Source organism: Lethenteron reissneri, chromosome 47 (genome assembly GCF_015708825.2).
Source record: "Lethenteron reissneri isolate LAM-NWPU_2019-01 chromosome 47, ASM1570882v1, whole genome shotgun sequence".
NCBI classification, from domain to species: Eukaryota; Metazoa; Chordata; class Hyperoartia; order Petromyzontiformes; family Petromyzontidae; genus Lethenteron; species Lethenteron reissneri.
Genome location: NC_083825.1, coordinates 8748212 through 8769167, shown reverse-complemented (window position 1 = coordinate 8769167; position 20956 = coordinate 8748212). Strand labels below are relative to the sequence as shown.

Here is a 20956-nt window from a genome sequence, read left to right as displayed (position 1 = left end):
GCAGGGATTCATCTTCTTGGTTCTTTCGGTAAAGTCACGTAGAAGGGAAGTAATAAAATAATAAAAATAAAACATAATAAAACAATTCTCACGACGTTTCGGCCACAACGCAAGCAGCCGTCCTCAGGTGAAAACCAGGTCCGTCGAGGCGACAGAGTCTGAATGAAACAGCACACGGGCTTAGAGCATATATATAAGCTGGGCGCATTGACAAAGGAATTTGCATATCAACAGGAATTTAGCATATTTATGGGAAATGCAGGAATGTAATTAGTACTGCATATGCATGTGCATTATGCAGGATTAACAGCATCAAAGGGAGCTGCAGTTACTGCTGCTGCAGCAGTTGCTGCTGCTGCTGCAGTTTCTGCTGCTGCTGCAGTTGCTGCTGCTGCTGCAGTTGCTGCTGCTGCTGCACTTGCTGCTGCTGCTGCACTTGCTGCTACTGCAGCAGCAGCAAGTGCAGCAGCAGCAGCAAGTGCAGCAGCAGCAGCAACTGCAGCAGCAGCAGCAACTGCAGCAGCAGCAGAAACTGCAGCAGCAGCAGCTGCAGTAGCAGCAAGTGCAGCAGCAGCAAGTGCAGCAGCAGCAGCAAGTGCAGCAGCAGCAGCAACTGCAGCAGCAGCAGCAACTGCAGCAGCAGCAGAAACTGCAGCAGCAGCAGCAACTGCTGCAGCAGCAGTAACTGCAGCTCCCTTTGATGCTGTTAATCCTGCATAATGCACATGCATATGCAGTACTAATTACATTCCTGCATTTCCCATAAATATGCTAAATTCCTGTTGATATGCAAATTCCTTTGTCAATGCGCCCAGCTTATATATATGCTCTAAGCCCGTGTGCTGTTTCATTCAGACTCTGTCGCCTCGACGGACCTGGTTTTCACCTGAGGACGGCTGCTTGCGTTGTGGCCGAAACGTCGTGAGAATTGTTTTATTATGTTTTATTTTTATTATTTTATTACTTCCCTTCTACGTGACTTTACCGAAAGAACCAAGAAAAAAACAATATTGAATTTGCACACGTTTCAGAACACGATTGGTAACCCCCGTCATCAAATCATTTTGACCGCCCGCCCTTGTAAAATACGGCTGATATACAAAGATAAATAAGATAAATAAGTTGTCCCAAGCACAGCCTTTCAGCTGCCGATTCCATGCCCAGCCTTGGCTGTTTACATCGTCATCCCCGTTCGAGTAGCTCTCCCCAGCCTTTCAGGCATCTCCACTTGTTACCCGCTGGTCCCCTGCATTCGTTAAGGCCGCCACTCGCTCCGTGTTTTGCCTCCAGCGTGCGTCATTTCGGCGGCCCGTGACGTCGGTGTCAAGGCCGTAGGTTCGGTGGCCTAAACAAAATATAATCCGCTGAGAGTGAACACCGAGAGAGGCGCTGTCAAAGTGGGTTACGCGCGGCCACGTGGCCACGTCCAGTGGGAATTGGAGGTCATGTGTTGCAACAAAGTGGGCGAGCCACTGAACTAAACTAGTTTTATTTTACCAGGTGAGGCCCACTGAGCTAAATCGCTCTTTTTCAGAAGCGACCTGGCCACAAATGCCAGCTCGACGAAGAGGCTTGTCACGTGGACATTGATGGCAGCCAAATACTCTGCAACAGGCTCACAATGGTGGTGGAGCGATGAGCCTAGCTCATGCACAGGAGCGTGGTGATTCGTAGTGTGAGGAGTCCTTCGTTCAGCAGTGGATAGATAATGGCTGACGGTGGTTAAGGATAACCCAGTTGACAAGATACACAACTGCTATCAATAGACAGACACACATTTGTGGAATATCATATGTTGTATATTGCAGATAAGGTGACCTTTAAGTTCAAATCCAGACTTTGGTGAAAGGTTTAAAAGAGTTGCAAACAAGATAGAAACGTCATGGGGCCTTCTTTGTCAGTACCAAAATAAGATAATAGGTTTACCCCTTTTTTCTGGCAACAAACAGATGTTAAGATGTTAAAACACCAAACTGAAACCTTTATTCAAAGAATCATGTCTGCATTAATCACAATACTTGTGGTCAGAATGCAAACAAAAAACATACTCTGATGATATATGCATTGTCGTTGAAACTGATTTGTTCACACTAGAGACAGCTTTATTTTGAGCCTCGTCTCACAACGGTGTTAGACCAGAGGACGCCTTTTGGCCTATTGGCGTCCTCTGGTCTAACACCGTTTTGAGACTAGGCTCAGAGCAATGGACTTCTTTTCAAACGGAAAGAAAACGTTGCCTCTCAATTCGTGCCAAGAATTGATGTGACCGAGCCGGTAACATTCAATGAGATAGTTTGAAGTTAAACAATTTAGGAATAGTCGTGGATGCGCATGGACTATCTAAAGCTTTCCGACGTGTGTTTATCTTTAGAAGTATTCAATTTGCAATAAGACAGCCGACGGCAATCGGTCTCGTGCAAAAAACTTGTTTTCATATTTTGTGCTGGATCAAATGGGGCCGCTTTTTAATCGGGAAAATACATGGATAGCAACACAACTTTATACTAAATGTTTCTCACATTGGATCATCTTTATAGGTGCTGTCGTGCCACCCTATTTACGGACAAATGGACAGTTAAGGCAGAACATTTGTCAACCTCCTTGTTGGAGACCATTCATAAAAAAAAAGGTTTTTAAATATTAAACAAAAAAAATAGATAGTTTTCAAACACAGCAGAAGTACAGCACAAATGGAAATTGCTAGCTTTGGACTTCAATTATTTCAGCCAGGCATCTTATAGCTATGCAGCAATGCAGTCTTAATGAAGGCCCATTTCCTGAGTTCCTACTGTGCACACAGGCACTGGTGATAAAGACATCATTGGCCAATCACATTGATATTGTATAATTCATTATTACTCCACTCCAATATTAGTCTGGCACGTGGTGAGTGAATTTCCCAGAGACAATCACAGAAGTCACCATCGGAGGCAATTCCGTCCTCAACTGAAATCTCAGGCTGATAATTTCCACTTTTGTTGCGGCTGTAAACTTGTTGAAGACGTGTGCGTGTGTGTGTGCGTGCGTGTCCACACCTGAGCAAGGGGTTTCAATTTTAATTACATCTTTCTTGCACTCTATTGGCTCAACATAAGTAACTTTTTGCACTTTTGGCTCACCAAATTGGACAACGTTGTGCAATTATTTCTCAGCGTATGCTAGGAATATCAAACAACGATCTCGTGAACATTTGGAACAACCAGGAAATTGTTATACCTCTGCTGCCCTTAAATGCAGTGACCGTTGAGTCAGTGACGGCCCTCTCTTCACCGACCAACCGAATTTCGGTAAAAGTCCGGGTCAGAATGTCCTCACCTGCATCAACAGCCCCGGGTCAGTGGTGGAAACTCCACATTTCTATGGCCAGGGCCATAAGTTCAAGCACCGTTGGCTTGATAACAGCGGTACGTATTTTCTCAACCCTGCATTGATTACGATGAATGGTTGAGTCGGCCTCCCCGGCCGGGATCCGAGCTCACATCCCACCCGCTTGCGAGTCGAGCGCTCCAACAGCTGCAACGGCACACGGCCGCATTTCGACACCAGCAGCTGCAATGGCCTCCTAAACACGGTCATCTTTTTTCTTGTCGTTCTCTCGCGACGTCACCCAAAGCGAAATTTGGGCCAGTACCTCGGTGCGCTCTCCGCGGCCTTCCTTTGCACCTTGACGGCCGGCGGCGCCGATCGGGCCGTCGTCTGCTTGGGCACGGCCACCGATGCCGGCGCCTTCTTGCCGACGAAGCGAAACGTCTTATCGCCGGCGACGGCCGCGGCGTCGGAGGCACGAGCGGAATCGTCCGTCGTGCCGCTGAAGAGCGGCAAGAAGTGCGTCGAGACGTGGTTGGGTCCCAGACGGGGGCTGTTGCCGCGTCGCAGGAGGCCGCGCTTGTTCAGGGCCAGGTACCAGGCGCTGGCGTGCGGCGCTGGTGTGATGGGGTGGGCGGCCGAGGAGTATGTGTTGTAGCTGTTCTCCTGGTAGGTCTCGCGGAACCTGCACTCGTTGTTGAACTTTGCCTTGGTCGCACGGAGGGGGCATGGACGAGGATTAGCGGTGAGCCGGGTAGAAGGAGCGGCAGCAGCGGCGGTGGCAACGGCAGCGGTTGCGGGCAAAGTGGTGTCAGCGCAGCGACAGCAGAAGTAGCAGCAGTCGTGGTGTCAGCAGCAGCAGCAGCAGGAGTACCAATGGCACCAGTAGCAGCATAATCAGAAGCGGCAATAGTATCAATCGCAGTGTAATCAGCAGGAGTAACGGATGTATTAGTATCAGCAACGACAGATGGAGAATACGCATTGATATCAGCAGAAGCAACACTATGAATTAAAAATCATCAGAGCGGTGATTCAAATAAATTGTGTGGCATTGTTGTAGGAACAGAGTAATTGCGTCACGACAGAGTTTGGTGTTCAAAATTAAACACATGTTGTGGCTTGTACAGCTACAAGACGAGTCAACTTTCCAAATATTTCATGGGTCCAGGCCAGATTAAAATAATCAAGTAAATGCCGTTATTAACTCAGGAAACCTTCTCTGAGTCTTGTGGCAGATTAACGTATAAATTGTATGATTTTCTTACATTGTAATAATAGATTCTTGGGCGCACCATTCGATATGGCTGCAATCATAAGAATCAGAAGAGAGTTGGAACTGAAAAATCAACGAATCGTTACATGGCATCTATCGTTATATATATAAAAACAATTATACCACGAACTTTTTTTTGCAAAAGCTATGTATTTGCTGTTTGAACACCACTCACACTTTGGACGTATGCATGGTGAACTTCTTTCGCGCCGTGCTTAGGGCACAAAAGTGGCACCGTGATCGCCACTTTTGTGTGCGGCAGTGTAGCGATTAGCTTACTGCGCTACGAAACCCGGTGACCCGAGTTCGATTCCCGCTCACGGCCAACACCAGTGTCGATTTTTTGAACCGGTTCCTGGATCCCCCTTGGTCGACTCAGCCTCAAATGAGTACCTGGGACGGTGTGAAAACATCGCTACTGGGAAGACAAAAGGCGGCCGGACGTGGTGCTGGCCACACACCCCCTCGTGTGCCCTTCAGTCTTTCATAAGTGCTCGCTAACAGCACTTGCAGCAAATCTGTTAAGGTTATATGGGGGATCTTTGTCTTTGCCACGGTAAGCACGCTGTGCTGCGAACCCGGTCACCCAAGTTCGATTCCCGTTCACGGCCAACGCCAGTGACAATGATCTTAACCGGTCCTGGGCCTCCCCTAGGTCGTCTCAGCCTAAAATGTGTACATGGTGTGGTGTGTAAACATCGGCACTGGGGAGACAAAGGCGGCCGGGTATTGTATTTTTTACCCACCCACTCATGTGCCGTGCCCGCCTTCACAGGTGCTGCTCGCTAACAGCACTTGCCGCAGCAGTCTGTTCAGGCTATACGGGGGAACTTTGTCTTTGTGCGTGCGTGCGTGCGTATGGACGAGATCTTACAGAGGCGTAGATTTTCCCCTTGTAGTTCATGGCCAGGAATCGATTGCTGTAGGTTCCCCTGATGACCACGATGCCCGGCGAGAGGGCGAATATCTCCAGCATACCTGCAAACCGACGTCACACATCGCCAGCGGGTTGGTCTCTCACTCGGCGGTGGCTGGGGGTTAGGGCCATCAAGTTAAACGAACAACATTTCATTGTCTCTATGGGTCCTTTTAACCGGTATCAAAATTATGAACAAATGAAGAATGTGAAAATTATCAATAATAGTCGGTCGACCGCTTGTGTTGCGATCAAAACGTCGTAATTTATTTTATTTTATACCTACGTGACTTTACCGATAGAACCAAAGAGTATGTTAGCAGATGTTCAAACTGACCTCCATTAACATTAATGTGTACCGTGAATTATCTTTTGAAATAAATTTCGGACTTTTTTGTGGTCTCAAAACCGCTTTGAGTGTTTAGTTAAGTCGTCCTTGCCCCGCACCTCCAATCAGCGTCGTTGGCTACGTACGGTGCGAAAGAAGTTCAACATACACACATTCAGGGTTCTTGGTCGACTTTTTTTTTAAATAACAGATTCCAGGTGACCCCCACAGGAAGAAGAAAAAAAATAGATATTAACAATGCGGTAAAATCATTAACATTGTTTTAATGCCGGTGTTAAAATAAATGAAATAACCTGATGCGTCCTGACACTGGCCCACACTGCGCTTAAGTCGGGTCCACAGCTGAGCGATCAGCTGAGCAACCAATTCGCTGTCAAAGTCATCGCGCAACTGGTTGCAGCGACGTCCGCGTGCCAACTTGCGGCTAGCTTGCAACCGCAAGTCGAAAGCAACTGGTCGCGGCAGTTGTAAAAACATCGCCTTTACTTTCACAGGAACACTGCTACGCACCCCGTGTGTTTAGCCGAGCAAAGAAATTGGAGGGCGTTAAACATGCTTGACACGATGACTTTAACACTATGTAACGCATCCTATATGTGCAGGTACAGCCCTGTTGTCAATCCACTGCTGGATGAGGGCCTGCCCGGACCTCTGCGCGGGTCACGGGGTTTTTTTCGGCGCATCACCACGCTGCACAGTGCGGCTTGGTAATGTGGTGGGGTGGGGAGCATAGAGGTACAGCGCAACAAACTGATCTTGCTGCCATCTCTGTTGCCCACAACATAGCCCAAAGTGTCCGATGACAACCTGTTTGTGCATGGTGGTCGCACAATCAACGACTATCCAGGCTCAAACCCTACCTATCTCCCAACACGTGACGAGATTTTGCATATTCAGGTTTACGTGATCATCGGCAATTTTTTAAAATCAGGATTTATGTCTTGAAAATGTCCATAGGACCTGAAATGGTCACTATTTTTCAGCAGGCACCCTTTATAGTGAAGTGTGTAACTCAAAATAATAATAATCGTCGTTGTGGAGAATATAAATAACACGATAGATAAGCAGACAATGTTTCCGTCATATATCTGTCTCTCCACATGAAATATATATAAACCGTGTTTTTACACATCTCATCGGTACCCTGCGGCTTTCTGGGGGTACGTAATTCCATCGGCATGGTCAACACAAGCCAACTCCGGCACGGCTTCGATACGCTGCACGATCGGCACCAGGGGTGTGGCGGTCGAGTGTGCAGGCGGTGCAGCTGCACAGAAGGGCCTGTGGGCCGGCTTGCCTTTGGCAAAATTACGTATGTTCTGTATTTTAAACTTATTTCGCAGCGTACGTAGCCAACCGTGCTAACCGGAGGTGTATTCACAGCGCAGGTTCGTGGAGCCAAATCAATGTTTAGGGGACCTTTTTTGACAGTATCAAAGCATAAAAAAGAATAATAGGTTTTACTCTTTCTGGCAATGAAATATGTGTTAAGATGTACCTTGCAAAAGTTAACTATTTGGTGGTTGAACATCTTAACACCTATTTTATTGCCACCTGTTCATATTTTTCATACAAATCAATGTCGCCTTCTCTCCGAGTTGCATCAGAATCTGTATTTATACTGGAGGAATCCGATGAGCTATGAAGTTCTTTTTGACAGATGTCCAGAGTTATAGCGAGCGTGTGGCTGACTTTCCGTGTCCGTCTGCGCAGTTTTAAAAGCCCGCGTTCCGTTTTGTCAACGACCACGCTTCAAGTCCATACATCATAGCTGACAAATATATTTACTTAAATCAATTTAACTATATACACATATTATACGTATTTGTTTTCTCTGCTAATATGCCGCCTTCGCTTGCCTCACAGCCCGAAAGACTCTTTAGAAACACAGTAAACGCACACGTGTTTTAGTTAGTAGGTGTATTTATATAATGTGTGCACGTGTATTAACAATTCATAATTCTTTTTTGCCATTGTCAATCCACTGCTGGACAAAGGCCTTGCCACTCCATGTTGGTCACGGCAATTGTTTGACCATACTTCACCATATGCTGGTAAGTTTGGGTTGGTGAAGCGGTGGGCAAACGAGGGGTGGGGAGATGCCCGGATTGGTTAAGTTATCACTCGCCACTGATGTTAGCTATGGCCAGTGCCTGATGATCCCAGTAGCACAAGTAGCTACAAATGCTACGGGCCCCGCACTTTCAAGGGCCCCGCGCTAAATGCTTTCAAGCTATAAATTCCGGTTCAGTGGTTCTGCACTTGCTCTATTACTATAGTACTATACTGCCTTCAACTTTTATGAACGACTGGGTGTTTAAGGTTAGCGATTTGTTGTATTATCTGGCTGTATAGCAAATTTTAAAAATACAATTGCTTTACTATTCAAGTAAAAAAATTGTCTTTTCATATTTACGTGTTTTTTTTTAATTAGAGCCTCTTTATAACTTTTGCTACAGGCCCCGCACTAGCTTAATCCGGCACTGGCCATGGCCGTGCATATAACCCATCTTGTCCAGCTCATAGCGCGGTGTGTAGTTGATAATAACAACGATCGCCGCCATTCGCCACGAAGTGGCGGTGACGTCCCCACGGCGCGTTGTGCCAGGCTAGGTGCACTTTGAGGCCACGTGAAGTGTGGAAGCCTCGCTGGCAGGAGGTCAGGGACAGACCCAGCAGGTGCCATTGGTTGACTTGACTGAGATTACTGGCAGATGCACCAGCTGTGCCCCCTACTGTGCCAACTTGCTGCATGTTAACCACCCGGTGATCTGCTCGTTGTTGTGAACGTCGCTCCTCTGCCCGCCGTTGTCGGATGGCGACTGCTTCCAACTGCCCAGTCGCGTCCTTCACGAGCCTCCTGCATAGGGAGGGCTGGTAACCCCTCCACCTGGCACTTTTTAGACCAAGCACTATGGTGGAAACCAAGGCCGTAATGATAGTATATATTGGGGGGGACATATTCCCCCCAATATTCAAATATGCTCAAAATGTCCCCCCCAATATATTGCTATAAAATAGATTCATGTTTATATGATTGTGGTTATGGTTGTACTTTATGAATCCCTAATCTCTGCCATTACATACAATGAAATAAGAAAAGGTAAAAAAGAAAAAAACATAGCAATGTGATACAATACACTATTAGACATTATTGTAAAAAAAATAATAATAAAGTCCATCCCATGTGTTAGTGAATTTTAGAAAAATTTTAGGCAGAAAATTCGTTTTCAAATTTAGATTTTTTTCTGGGGGGGACCCCCGGACCCCCTGGAAGATGTGGTCCTCCTCAATGTTGACTCCATGGCTACGGCCTTGATGGAAACCCCGAAGTAAGTTGATAAACACGCGCATGCACGCGTGGCAGAATGAAGATCGCATCACACGAGTCTCATCCCCCCCAACCCCACGCACGAAAGGCGTCGTTGGCCTTCAGGACGCGCTGACCGGCGTGGCGAAGCATGGCCAAATATCCCCCACGACCAGCACGGCGTGCGGAGGCCCTCATCCTGCAACGGACCTGACGAAAGGGCTGCATGCGCGTACACAGCAACGCATTGCCATCGAGTATTCGCCTCGATAGTACGAGGTGTGATAATTGTTTTTTTACCCTTCTATCTGGCAACAAAACTGACACCTTTTTTTACAAGGAGTCATGTTTGCATAGACCACATTACCTGCAGCCATAATGCAAACAAAAAACACAACTCTGATAATGTATGCACTGTCCTTGAAGTTGCATATATTATCATAGTTATGTTTTTTGTTTGCATTATGGCTGCAGGTATTGTGGTCTATGCAAACATGACTCCTTGTAAAAAAAGGTGTCAGTTTTGTTACCAGATTGAAGGGTAAAAAACCAATTATCATATTTTTTACAGGCAAATGATGTTCCAATGGTGTAAAGTACGAGGTGTGTTTAAGGCGACATGAACACGCGTTAACAGGTGGACAGCGCTGCGGGTCTCCAAAACCCAGAACTCCCACGAAACCTCTCCCGAAGTTGCCCTCTCGCCGTGGCTCCTGATCGTCTTACGCAAGGAGGGAATAGAAATTCGACGGAATGCACGTGACGTCAAGAGCGCGGCAGCTCACGCGGTATCGTGAAGGGGGTTAAGCCCGTGTTACGGGACTTAGGCAGAAACGTCGCGAGGGGGGTGTGATGTGACGGGGGGGGGGGGTGCTTACGCATCGCGCCTCTTATCGCGTCTGCGCAAAACGCTTTTAAGATAATTCCCATTCGCCTCCGAGCATCGTTATGCTCATGCCGCGGCTCTGCCCGACGCCGTTGATATCCTTGCGACCGTCAAATATGCTCAGGAGCTGGACGGCAAGTGATGTCGAGGTCTGCCAGTCGGGGCGAGAGGGCTTCGGGAAGCAGCGTTCGCGTGGTCATTCCTCCTCCGCCAGTGTTACACAACAGTGTTAGACCAATATTACACCGGTGTTTTACACCAGTGTAACACCAATATTACACTGGTGTTTTACACCATTGTTAGACCAATATTACACCGGTGTTTTACACCAGTGTAACACCAATATTACACTGGTGTTTTACACCATTGTTAGACCAATATTACACCAGTGTTTTACACCAGTGTAACACCAATATTACACTGGTGTTTTACACCATTGTTAGACCAATATTACACCGGTGTTTTACACCGGTGTTACACCAATATTACACTGGTGTTTTACACCATTGTTAGACCAATATTACACCGGTATTTTACACCATTGTTAGACCAATATTACACTGGTGTTTTACACCATTGTTAGACCAATATTACACCGGTGTTTTACACCAGTGTAACACCAATATTACACTGGTGTTTTACACCATTGTTAGACCAATACTACACCGGTATTTTACACCGGTGTTACACCAATATTACACTGGTGTTTTACACCATTGTTAGACCAATATTACACCGGTGTTTTACACCAGTGTAACACCAATATTACACTGGTGTTTTACACCATTGTTAGACCAATATTACACCGGTATTTTACACCGGTGTTACACCAATATTACACTGGTGTTTTACACCATTGTTAGACCAATATTACACCGGTATTTTACACCGGTGTTACACCAATATTACACTGGTGTTTTACACCAGTGTTAGACCAATATTACACCGGTATTTTACACCGGTGTTACACCAATATTACACTGGTGTTTTACACCATTGTTAGACCAATATTACACCGGTGTTTTACACCAGTGTAACACCAATATTACACTGGTGTTTTACACCATTGTTAGACCAATATTACACCGGTATTTTACACCGGTGTTACACCAATATTACACTGGTGTTTTACACCAGTGTTAGACCAATATTACACCGGTGTTTTACACTGGTGTTACACCGGTGTTACACCAATATTACACCGGTGTTTTACACTGGTGTTACACCGGTGTTACACCAATATTACACTGGTGTTTTACACCATTGTTAGACCAATATTACACCGGTATTTTACACCGGTGTTACACCAATATTACACCGGTGTTTTACACTGGTGTTACACCGGTGTTACACCAATATTACACCGGTGTTTTACACTGGTGTTACACCGGTGTTACACCAATATTACACTGGTGTTTTACACCATTGTTAGACCAATATTACACTGGTATTTTACACCGGTGTTACACCAATATTACACTGGTGTTTTACACCAGTGTTAGACCAATATTACACCGGTGTTTTACACTGGTGTTACACCGGTGTTACACCAATATTACACCGGTGTTTTACACTGGTGTTACACCAATATTACACCGGTGTTACACCAATATTACACTGGTATTTTACACCAGTGTTACACCGGTGTTACACCAATATTACACCGGTATTTTACACCGGTGTTACACTGGTATTACACCGGTACTTTACACCATTGTTACGCCAGTGTTACACCAATATTACACCGGTGTTTTACACCAGTGTTGCGCCAGTGATACACCGATGTGTTCGATGACTGTCGAAACCAGCAGGTTGCAATGTTCGAATGAGCCGTTCATTCTGGACGTGCAAGTCCCCCCACTCTGTCTCTCGCGGCCCACTGTGACGAGTGTTTTCGTGCTACCTCAAGCACAACTCATAGCACCGTTGAGGTGACCGGTGATGATAGCGAGCGACGACGGAGCCGAACGAGTCCCACGTGGCGTCTCGTGGTGTCGTGGCTCGGCAGACGGTGCCATCAAAACCTGGTTCTTAAGGATAAAGCCTCTTTGACACTTGGGGATTGATGTGCCGATAACGGGTTTTGGGGTTTCTTGAGGATGCAGAAGAAATAGTATCGGCACACCCGACGATGTGTGCAGTAATACGGTAATTCGTGACGATTGCTTGTCCAGGAAAGCATCGCTGAGTCCCAAGGGACTTTATCAAGAGGGCCTTGGCTGCATTGGGACGTTTGGCCAATTTCTATCAGTGAGTGGTTGGCCTCATGCGCAAGGAATCCGGAGTGTCCGGAGAAAACCCCGCAGCAATATAAAGTCATCGCACTCAACACTCTGCCGTCGTGCAGTTAAACAAATCATTTGACGACGCTACTGCGTTGGCAGTGGTGCACAGGCACAAATTACAAGACAAAACGCAACACATTTGTAAAAAAATTAACCCGTAAAAAAAAGTTTTTCACTATAAATCCTTTATATGCGTGGCGGATAGAGTCCTCTCGTCTTCTGGCTTGAGATGGCTGCCACCTATGGGTCAGATGATTGCCTGCCACCATTAAGCAATTGGTAATTAAATATAAAAAAAAATTCCTAAAAAGTGTAAAGTTATGGAAATTTTTTTCACGAAAATAAATTGTCACGCACAACGAGTCTGTGTGCAAAATGTCAGCTCGATTGGATCACGGGAAGTGGGTTAAAAAACGACCGAAAGATTTGCACGCGCGCAAGCAAGCAAGTGAACTTAATATAAAGGATTTTTAAAAAACCACTGTGGCCCTTTATCATAAAACATCATCTATTATATGTTTTTCTTTTCTAAAGGTAGTGTTATTGACGAATGTGTTGAGTTTGTTTTCGTTATCTTCTGGCTAATTCACATCCCCCACGCCTACAACACCTGGCAAGCCTTGGCGTTCACCCATCCAGGCACTAACCAGACTCAACCCCTGCTTAGCGTCAGAGATTTGCTGAAATCGGGTGCATTCATGGCGATTTGGTCAAAAGCCAAATATGATTTTAACGATCACGTTAAATAGTTGGCAGGGTGAGAAAGACTTTGTCCAGATTCCGAGGGCCCGTAGCTATCCATCACTGAATAACCATTATACTTTACAGCATCCAACTCGGATAGACATAACGAGTGAGTGTGTGTGTGTTTTTGTAACCTGCTATCTCGCGTGTGCGTGTACGGTCAGGGTGTCACGTGACTCGAATACTCTTTTCAATGTTTGTGTTTCCTTAATGGATCGAGAATACTCAGTCGCCATCGTTGTTAGCAAACGCTGCCGCATAACAAGATACAACACTGCGTCATTTCTATGGTAACGGAATAAAAGCATGGGGGGGACATACACGGAACCTGACAATGGCTGGATTCAACATTAACTTTAATGTTGTTGTTGTTTGACTTGCATCCCACTGGGATTTTTGCACACAGCGTTGGTGTACGGTGTTTTTTCTGCAATATTTTGCTGTCTTTTCTTGGATTTTCTGTTTGCACTTATTTACATATTCACTTTAAGATGTTTTTTGTTCATGTTTTTGTTTTTTGTTTGTTGCGGTTGCACCCGATTCAAGAGCCGAATGGCTCACAGAGCTATACCTAATAAATGAACTTTAACATCGGAGCCTAAGTGTCCTTGAGATTCCGTTACCGTGAAATCTGCCATCGTCAGCCGTGATCTATCCGCTGCTGAATGGTGGCTTGTGTACGGCCATGATTGTTCGTCTTCGGACCGGAGAATGAGAAATTTAATTTTGAAGAATAGAAAAAAAGTCTGTCTCATAGTCCGAGGATTTTGAAAGGTGGCCCCCTCCCTTGAGAGCAAACATAGGACGCGCAGTGTACGCACAACACAGTGCACGTAGAAAGATCGGATTTAAAATCTGTATTCGGACTGGAGGAATCCGATGAGCTACAAAGCTCTTGTTCGCAGATGTCCATTCGGGGCGAGTCAGCAAGACAACGTTCGCCTTCCGGGCCTGGTAACCGCTCAGCAGTAGAGCAAGGGGCGGCTCGCACACAGACGAGTACGAGTTCAAATCGTGGTTTGGGGGCATTGACCAGGCCAATACTTTCGTCCGCTGTCGATAACATAAGTAGCACTTTTGTGTGGAAAGGTCAACAGCGGTTGTCCTCTGGATGGATGGACTCGCCTCGTGGCATAGAAACGTTGCATTTCACCACCACCGCTGCTGGCTCAGGGCTGTGAACAGGAGATGAACACCGAGCACCTCCGTGGTCGTTTGAGCGAGAAATCACTTGGACTCGTACCAATACGTCCGACACAGCACACACACACAGGGAGAAACACAGCACACACACACAGGGTGCCACACAGCACACACACCCCCAGGGTGCAACACTGCACACACACACACACAGGGTGTAACACAGCACACACACACAGGGTGCAACACTGTACACACACACCCAGGGTGCAACACTGCACACACACACACACAGGGTGCAACACTGCACACACACAGGGTGCAACACTGCACACACACAGGGTGCAACACACTACACACACACAGGGTGCAACACACACACACAGGGTGCAACACACACACACAGTGCAACACACACACACACCCAGGGTGCAACACTGCACACACACACACAGGGTGCAACACACACACAGTGCAACACAGCACACACACAGGGTGCACCACTGCACACACACAGGGTGCAACACACACACAGTGCAACACTGCACACACACAGGGTGCAACACACACACACACAGGGTGCAACACACACACACACAGGGTGCAACACACACACAGTGCAACACAGGGTGCAACACACACACCCAGGGTGCAACACACACACACATGGAGCAGCACACACACACACAGGGTGCATCATAGTACACACACAAGATGCAACACACACACAGTGCAACACAGCACACACACACAGGGTGCAACACAGTACACACACACACAGGGTGCAACACACACACACACACCCAGGGTGCAACACTGCACACACACAGGGTGCAACACACACACACAGTGCAACACAGCACACACACACAGGGTGCAACACTGCACACACACACACAGGGTGCAACACACACACAGTGCAACACAGCACACACACACAGGGTGCAGCACGGACAAGCGATGTAGTGTCGTGTCGTTGCTGTGCACGGAGAGGTGAGTCTCCACTTTGCTCAATCTGGCCGAGTAGTGTTTTTGTTTTAATTTGGGCTATTTATTTAGCTTTTGTCTGAATGTGATGTTTATGTTCTAGGCCCTGGTGTAAAGCACCGAGGTCCTGACGGTATTAGCACAATCTACGAATTAAAATCGTCGTTATTAAAACGGCGATGATGGTGACCTTCGGATAACATTTGTTATAATTAACAGTATTTTTTGACGCACAATGTTATTATTTCATTAACGATGACATTTGTTACGAATTTCCCAGCCGCTGCCAGCACAGTGCCTAAAGTTTGCAATTGAAGTTTAATTAATGGCCTGTAGCAACGAGCTCATTTATTACGATGTGTCCATCGATTGTTTTTCCTTGCTAGTGTTACTAAAGTGCAGGAGCAGCATTTTATTTTTTAGTCTCGCTTTTGAGGGCCAGTTACAGCATTTCTTCCCCTATCACAATCGCTCTTTAAATAAAACCACAGTTGCAGTACGGGTGACCCAGATGTGAATATTCCAAGCCGCAAGACAAATGAGCAAATGCTCAAGGTCGCGTGAAAAATAAGTTTTACCCTTTCTGGCAATAAAACAGGAGGCGGTAAGATATTCAAACCTTTTGCAATGAATCAAGTCTGCGTAAACCACACGCACCTGTGGCGAGCATGCAAACAAGCATTCTCTGATATTTAATGTGCCATTGTCTTTTAAACGGATTGGCCTACACCAGAGACGGTCTTCTTTATGGCCCAGTCTCACCACCAGTGTCAGACCAGAGAACACCAAAAGGCGAACATTACAAGGGCAATGCCACACGTATCAAAGCATGTATGGCTCAGGGTGAGCAGCTACATCATGGGACCTTTTTGCCGGTATCAGATACTGACACTGGTAAGGCTAGGCAATTGGTTTCAAAGACAATGCCATCTATTATGACAGAGAATGTTTGTTTGCACGTTCAACTCAAGTATGCGTGGTTCATGCAGCACTTGATCCCTTGCAAAAGGTATCCACTTGGGTGTTTGAAAATCTTAACACATCCTGTTTTATTGACAGAAAGGGTCGATCTTGATTTAAAACTTTCGTGACTGCAGGAATCCATACTCTTTGGTTCTTTCGGTAAAGTCACGTGGTTAGAAATAAAGGGTGTTATTAACCAGGTAAAACCTTCACTGTTTATGGTTGTTCCATCATATCTGCCGGGTACTAGTCTATTTTTCCGAGTTGATTTCCCCCCGCATCCCCAGCGTTTGGCATTGTTGCTGCATTGGCATTGCTGCTGCATTGGCATTGCTGCTGCATTGGCATTGTTGCTGCATTGGCATTGCTGCTGCATTGGCATTGTTGCTGCATTGGAATTGCTGCTGCATTGGCATTGTTGCTGCATTGGCATTGTTGCTGCATTGGCATTGTTGCTGCATTGGCATTGCTGCTGCATTGGCATTCTTGCTGCATTGGCATTGCTGCTGCATTGGCATTGTTGCTGCATTGGCATTGTTGCTGCATTGGCATTGTTGCTACATTGGCATTGCTGCTTCATTGGCATTGCTGCTGCATTGGCATTGCTGCTGCATTGGCATTGCTGCTGCATTGGCATTCTTGCTGCATTGGCATTGTTGCTGCATTGGCATTGTTGCTGCATTGGCATTGTTGCTACATTGGCATTGCTGCTTCATTGGCATTGCTGCTGCATTGGCATTGTTGCTGCATTGGCATTGCTGCTGCATTGGCATTGCTGCTGCATTGGCATTGCTGCTGCATTGGCATTGCTGCTGCATTGGCATTGTTGCTGCATTGGCATTGCTGCTGCATTGGCATTGCTGCTGCATTGGCATTGTTGCTGCATTGGCATTGCTGCTGCATTGGCATTGCTGCTGCATTGGCATTGTTGCTGCATTGGCATTGCTGCTGCATTGGTATTGCTGCTGCATTGGCATTACTGCTGCATTGGTATTGCTGCTGCATTGGCATTGTTGCTTCATTGGCGCTGCTGCTGCATTGGCATTACTGCTGCATTGGCATTGTTGCTGCATTGGCATTGCTGCTGCATTGGCATTGCTGCTGCATTGACATTGTTGCTGCATTGGCATTGCTGCTGCATTGGCATTGCTGCTGCATTGACATTGTTGCTGCATTGGCATTGCTGCTGCATTGGCATTGTTGCTGCATTGGCATTGTTGCTGCATTGGCATTGCTGCTGCATTGACATTGTTGCTACACTGGCATTGCTGCTGCATTGGCATTGCTGCTGCATTGACATTGTTGCTGCATTGGCATTGCTGCTGCATTGGCATTGCTGCTGCATTGACATTGTTGCTGCATTGGCATTGCTGCTGCATTGACATTGCTGCTGCATTGACATTGTTACTGCATTGGCATTGCTGCTGCATTGACATTGTTACTGCATTGGCATTGCTGCTGCATTGGCATTGTTGCTTCATTGGCATTGTTGCTGCATTGGCATTGTTACTGCATTGGCATTGTTGCTGCATTGGCATTGTTGCTGCATTGGCATTGCTGCTGCATTGGCGTTGCTGCTGCATTGGCATTGCTGCTGCATTGGCATTGCTGCTGCATTGGTATTGCTGCTGCATTGGCATTGCTGCTGCATTGGCATTGCTGCTGCATTGGCATTGTTGCTGCATTGGCATTGTTGCTGCATTGGAATTGTTGCTGCATTGGCATTGCTGCTGCATTGGCATTGCTGCTGCATTGGCATTGCTGCTGCATTGGCATTGTTGCTGCATTGGCATTGTTGCTGCATTGGCATTGCTGCTGCATTGGCATTGCTGCTGCATTGGCATTGTTGCTTCATTGGCATTGTTGCTGCATTGGCATTGCTGCTGCATTGGCATTGTTGCTGCATTGGCATTGTTGCTGCATTGGCATTGTTGCTGCATTGGCATTGCTGCTGCATTGGCATTGCTGCTGCATTGGCATTGCTGCTGCATTGGCATTGTTGCTTCATTGGCATTGCTGCTGCATTGGCATTGCTGCTGCATTGGCATTGCTGCTGCATTGTCATTGCTGCTGCATTGGCATTGTTGCTGCATTGGCATTGCTGCTGCATTGGCATTGTTGCTTCATTGGCATTGCTGCTGCATTGGCATTGCTGCTGCATTTGCATTGCTGCTGCATTGGCATTGTTGCTGCATTGGCATTGTTGCTTTATTGACATTGCTGCTGCATTGGCATTGCTGCTGCATTGGCATTGTTGCTTCATTGGCATTGCTGCTGCATTGGCATTGCTGCTGCATTGGCATTGTTGCTTCATTGGCATTGCTGCTGCATTGGCATTGCTGCTGCATTGGCATTGCTGCTGCATTGTCATTGCTGCTGCATTGGCATTGTTGCTGCATTGGCATTGCTGCTGCATTGGCATTGTTGCTTCATTGGCATTGCTGCTGCATTGGCATTGCTGCTGCATTGGCATTGTTGCTGCATTGGCATTGCTGCTGCATTGGCATTGCTGCTGCATTGGCATTGCTGCTGCATTGGCATTGCTGCTGCATTGGCATTGTTGCTGCATTGGCATTGCTGCTGCATTGGTATTGCTGCTGCATTGGCATTACTGCTGCATTGGTATTGCTGCTGCATTGGCATTGTTGCTTCATTGGCGCTGCTGCTGCATTGGCATTGCTGCTGCATTGGCATTGCTGCTGCATTGGCATTGCTGCTGCATTGGCATTGTTGCTTCATTGGCGCTGCTGCTGCATTGGCATTGCTGCTGCATTGTCATTGCTGCTGCATTGGCATTGTTGCTGCATTGGCATTGTTGCTTTATTGACATTGCTGCTGCATTGGCATTGCTGCTGCATTGGCATTGTTGCTTCATTGGCATTGCTGCTGCATTGGCATTGCTGCTGCATTGTTGCTGCATTGGCATTGCTGCTGCATTGGCACTCGTGCACCGCCCGTGCTCCTGGTGCTGTTGTTGATACACTTGGGCTACGCCATCCCCAAACCCTCATAAACAGTTTGCCTTTAGAGGCTGACTCCTCTGCCTGATGACGACCGCTTGTGTTGCGATCGAAACGTCGTGATTTGTTTGATTTTATTTCTAACTACGTGACTTTACCGAAAGAACCAAAAAGTATAGAAAGGGTAAAACCTACTCCTTATTTTCCATGCTCTACGTCGGACCACCCATCCCATGCGGGAGCACCCCATGGGCAGACGCGGCCACTAACTCCGCAAGTGAGAACGTGAACAGTCGGTGGCGGCTCATGGTGGTACAATGTAGCCCGTATGAGCTTAATGTAACGAACCCTACGCATCATAATTATCAGTGGAGTTAATGATGACCTTGGATTAGACCCATAGACTCAAGCGACAGCACAGTATGCCACGTCTTTTTCCACAACAAATTTAAATCAGCTCTTCGTTTGTTCAGTAAACATCCGGTGCGTGCAGTGTGTAACGGCATCAAATTTTTGTATTTGAATTGCGGACTTCCCACAAAGTGGTACCTATTTTATCTACCCGAGAGAGATGAAAACTAAACTATAACCTATTTTTAAATCCTTTATATTAAGTTCACTTGCTTGCTTGATTGCGCGCTTACGACCGTGCAAATCTTTCGGTCGTTTTTTAACCCACTTCCTGTGATCCAATCGAGCTGACATTTTGCACACAGACTCGTTGTCCGTGACAATTTATTTTCGTGAAATTTTTTTCCAAAATTTTACACTTTTTAGGAAAACAAAAATTATATTTAATTACCAATTGCTTAATGGTGGCAGGCAATCATCTGACCCATAGGTGGCAGCCATCTCAAGCCAGAGGACGAGAGGACTCTAGCCGCCCGTTTCAAAGACCAATGTGGGCTGGGTTGTGGCCCATTGAACACGCATATAAAGGATTTATAGTGAAAAACTTTGTTTTTACGGGTAAATTTTTTATTTAACCAGGTAAAGCCCAGTGAGCTATATAGCTCGTTTTCAGAAGTGACCTGGCCACAAATGATAGCCCAACGAAGTAACTTATCATGTGGAAATGTGCTGTAACCAAATACTCTAAACGCACGATTCTAAATGTGGAGGGAAAAACCGGAGGACCCGGAGAAAAATCCACACGACCACGGGGAGAGAGACACCGCAAACTCCAAATATACAGCAGCAGCAGGCGTCAGGGTCGGGATCGAACCCACGACCTCCCGCATACCAGGCGAGGTAGTTAACATCTCGTCACTAAGGGGGTTGCCTCAAACCCCAACCAGCAATCGAACTCACATTCCTTAAAATTGTGAGTGAAGCGCTCTCTCCACAGTGCCACCCAGCTCGATATCAATGACCATCAAACAAAAATCACCCTTATACAAATTATGAAACAAAGCAGGTGCTTAATGAAAATTACGTTAAACACAAAAAAGCCACACACACAACCGAGACACCCATTACGAACTTACGAGCCACTCTCGCAATTAACTTTAACAGACCTCCCTTTAATGAGCTCGCGAAACGAGACACCGGGATCCGGGGAGCCCAATGGACTCATTAATTGCGCCGTAATGGTTACGGGGCCCACCACCCCCCCCAACGCGCCCGTAATGACCGCGCGTAATCTCTTTAACCTGAAGAGCGAGAGTGAGCGAGCGTGCGGGTACAGGGGGGATGAGAGCGGATGGAAGGGTCAGTCGACATATGGGGTCCCCCGTGCGTCTCTCGCCTTCAAACGGAGAAGAGCTGCCACACCTGTCCCCGGGAAGAGGGAGCGCGGTGCTACATCTGGACCTTGGAAATCCCAGCGCAGCGT

The 20956-nt window shown here is 46.8% G+C and overlaps 1 protein-coding gene across 1 annotated transcript in view; it reads right to left on the bottom strand.

Moving 5' to 3' along the window:
• Positions 1-1005: 1005 nt before the first annotated feature.
• The window catches only part of LOC133354503 (fibroblast growth factor 5-like), a 30507-nt gene continuing 10556 nt past the window's right edge, over positions 1006-20956 (bottom strand). The window contains exons 2-3 of the mRNA XM_061571391.1: positions 5457-5560; positions 1006-4014 (exon numbers count right to left, since the gene is read on the bottom strand). Of these exons, the coding sequence (XP_061427375.1) occupies positions 3604-4014; positions 5457-5560 (515 nt within the window). The 3' untranslated portion in view covers positions 1006-3603. The remainder of the gene's footprint in view (positions 4015-5456; positions 5561-20956) is intronic.